This window comes from Orycteropus afer, unplaced genomic scaffold (assembly GCF_000298275.1).
Source record: "Orycteropus afer afer isolate SDZICR_OR568_19922 unplaced genomic scaffold, OryAfe1.0 scaffold00039, whole genome shotgun sequence".
Taxonomy (NCBI): domain Eukaryota; kingdom Metazoa; phylum Chordata; class Mammalia; order Tubulidentata; family Orycteropodidae; genus Orycteropus; species Orycteropus afer.
In genome coordinates, this window is record NW_006921626.1 from 14,029,873 (window position 1) to 14,033,098 (window position 3,226).

A 3,226-nucleotide genomic window follows, 5' to 3' on the forward strand; every position below is an offset into this window, starting at 1 on the left:
CTTTCATCTCCTTTCCAGCTCCACAGGGCCTGGGCCAAACCGCTGATCTATTAAAAGCCCGCCCCTGTTCAACCCTGAAGGCCTAGAGTATCCTAACGGACCTTCCAGGCAGAAGAGTTCACCCCCTGTCCTTTCTCAGAGTGAGTTTACTGCCCTTTTATCTGAGATCCCTTTATCTGAGCCCCCTCCTCTGACTCAGGATGTGTTGGGAGGCTAGCAGAGGCCAGGGGCTGGGCTGTTTAACAAACCTGGTACAGGGTCTAGCACTAGCAGGAGGGGATAAATAAAAACCTCTGATGATGACTGGAGGGAATACGAGAAATACAGGGGCCAAGGCCCTTGGCCAAGCAGGACGGCCCTGCCCGCAGTCACCCCACGCACTCAGGCCCCTGTGGGCTGCCCCTCCCCAGCAAACCATCTCTGGGGGATGTTGATTGCGATGGGTGGCACAGCGGATGGACACGGGAAAGGACGCAAGGGGGTCTGGGCCCAAGTTCACGCCTCCCTCCCTCCGTCCCACGGTCAGCGGAAGCGATTATTCCCCACCGGCGTCTGGCAAGGCTGGGGGCGGGCTCGCACCCCGAGGAGGCACGGGCCTCCCCGCGTCCATCTGTTTGATCGCGCCGCCACCTCTGGCCCGGCCTGGCCCCCTCCCTCGGCCCGGGGCCTGTATAACTAGAGGGCGTCCCCCTCCGGGGTGGTGCACTGGAGTCGCGCAGCGATGGCCGCAGCAGAGTCCAACCGGTTCCAGTTCGGGGAGAGCGCCCAGGTCCCCGGGTACCGGCCCGCCCCCGCCGTAGGGCCCTTCCTGCAGCCCCCGCGCCCTGCCCTGCTCCCCGCGCCGCCTCCAGGCCCAGCGCGCTGCGCTCCGGCGGCGGCCAATTTCGCGGGCTTTCTCGGGAGGGACACCAGGCAGGCTACGCCTTCCCCCGCCGACCTGGGCTCGCCAGCGCCCCCACCTGGAGCGGCCGCCCCGTCGGCGTCGCAGCGCCGCAAGCGCACGTCTTTCAGCCCAGAGCAGCTGCAGCTGCTGGAGCTCGTGTTTCGTCGGACCATGTACCCCGACATCCACTTGCGAGAGCGCCTGGCCGCGCTTACCCTGCTCCCGGAATCCAGGATCCAGGTGAGGGGCCCGGCCAGCCCGTCGGTTCACAGTTCGCCCTGGAGCGGAGGCACTGGAAGAAGTCAGGATCCAGGGCTCCTGAGGCCCCGGATCCCCACTGCCCAGTTGAGTTGCGTTGGGCAAGTTGCTTACCTTGAGCCTGGATCCTGGGTTGTAAAATAGGGATAATAACAGTACCTCCCACCTAGGATGATTGCGAAGCTTACAGGAAACAATTCAGGAACACAGTTATCCCTGCGAGGAGGCTAGCTGTGTCTCTGAAATTGTCAGAAAAGTAAAACACCAACAGGAAGATAATAGAAAGTACGTTCTACGCGTTTTCCTCATGCAGGGAGAGGAGTTAGAGGAGGTGTAGTTGGGATTTGCCTCTGGCTTTGAGTTGGGGATGGTAGCTGAGAAAAGGCTCACCAAGTGAGTCCCCTTGACCACTTTCTTGGCAGGTATTTGTTGTGGAATTTTGGTTCCAAAGGATGTAGCGTCTTGAGGGAAAGCCAGAAGCATTTGGAACGGCTTGCCTTCTTGTCACATTTTGAACCAACCTCCTACCTTAAAAACAAAATCTAGTGCAAGGTGCTTTTATTTGCCTGATCAGAATCCTGGAGCTTGGTGGTAATAAGAAGCCTACCTTACTTGGTCTATGTCCAAGGCAGTTTTATGTAAAAAGTAAAAGTAAAACCAACCGATTACCAGAGTCAATTCCTGCTCATAGCCGAGAGTTATGGTGACCATAGAGCTTTCAATGGCTATGACCTTTCAGAAGTAGATAGCTAGGAAGAGCTAGGCATTTCTTCTGAGGCATCTCTGGGGGGATTTGAACTATCAACCATTCAGCTAGTAGTTGAGTGCTTAACCATTTGCACCACCTGAGGATTCCTGCAGTTTTAAGTAGGAACCCTCATTTCCACACTGGAAGACAGTGGACTTTTTTTTTATTTTCTCTCTGCATACCTGGCGGTAATTCATCTGTCAGTTTCAACAGTTAGCAAAAAGGCCTCTTAAGCAGGATATCTCCGTATTTGTGGGGAAATAATGTGCAGAAATTTTTATTCACAGAAATGAAGTCCACTGAACAAAATATCTTCTTGATTAATTTGACAAGGGAGTACAGAACTTGAAAAACCAATTTTCTAAATCATTTTAATCTATTTGTAAGTGTTGTAGCATGTTTTTGTAAGAATTCTAAATGCTTCTACTTCTAAATAGAATTTGTAGGAATTCTACATGCTTCTGCTTCTGTGACCCTATTTTTCACTGTAAATGTCCCCATAGTGTATAGCTAGAACTAAGCATTATTCCAATTTTGTATATGGGAATGGTGAGGCAGAGAAAGCCAGGAGCTCCGTGCTTCTAACCATCAGCTCAAGTACTTTCTGAAAACTAAAAAAACTTTTGGACAGGAAATGTTAAACTGGAACTTATTATGGTGAACTATGAACGTATCAGTGGCATAAGTACTTCAGCCAAAAGCAGTTGTTTTCTCCCCTTCCAGGTGTGGTTCCAGAACAGGCGTGCCAAGTCACGGCGTCAGAGTGGGAAATCCTTTCATTCCTCAGCCAGGCCAGAGTTTCTCCTCAACCACTCTGCTCCTGGAACTGAAGCAAAATGTTTGAAGCCCCACCTGCCTCTAGAGGTAGATGTGAACTGCTTGCCGCATCACAACAGAGGTGGAGCGGGGCTCTCTGACCCTAGTTCCCAAGGCCAGAGTTTTGAAACCTACTCCTCCCTCCCTGAAGACATTGGTTCAAAGCTGGACTCATGGGAGGAACACATCTTTTCTGCCTTTGGTAACTCTTGAGGATTCTGGGAGAACTCAAGGCTAAATTCAGAGGAACCATGACTGAAAACCAGAGAGACACACATCAGAACTGTCCCTTATGGCTTCCGTGTTAAGGAGAGTTTCATATTAAGCTCAACAGTGGTTTTGAGTATCATCTCTCACCTTTGAGGCTTCCTCCCCTTTCACCTCTGAACCTTTCCCCATGTCCTGTTCTGTCTCAGTGGCACACATCCCACGAGTTCTGGCACTCATCTTACCTCTTTAATTCCGTATCTGCACACTCAGTTCAGTCTACATCCCTGTTTCTTCTAGTACTATTCTTATTT

General features: G+C 51.8%; 1 protein-coding gene across 1 annotated transcript; it reads left to right on the top strand.

The window, feature by feature from the left end:
* The first annotated feature begins 721 nt into the window (after positions 1-721).
* MIXL1 (Mix paired-like homeobox) lies at positions 722-2,918 on the top strand. The gene is made up of 2 exons (XM_007937000.1): positions 722-1,123; positions 2,613-2,918. Exons 1-2 carry the CDS (start codon positions 722-724, stop codon positions 2,916-2,918), a joined length of 708 nt encoding a protein of 235 aa, XP_007935191.1.
* Positions 2,919-3,226: the final 308 nt, after the last annotated feature.

Excerpts from the sequence above, each read along its gene's own strand:
- MIXL1 (XM_007937000.1), top strand. The coding sequence starts at position 722 with ATGGCCGCAGCAGAGTCCAACCGGTTCCAGTTCGGGGAGAGCGCCCAG. Across the intron at positions 1,124-2,612 it reads TCCCGGAATCCAGGATCCAG|GTGTGGTTCCAGAACAGGCG; the intron begins GTGAGGGGCCCG and ends CTCCCCTTCCAG.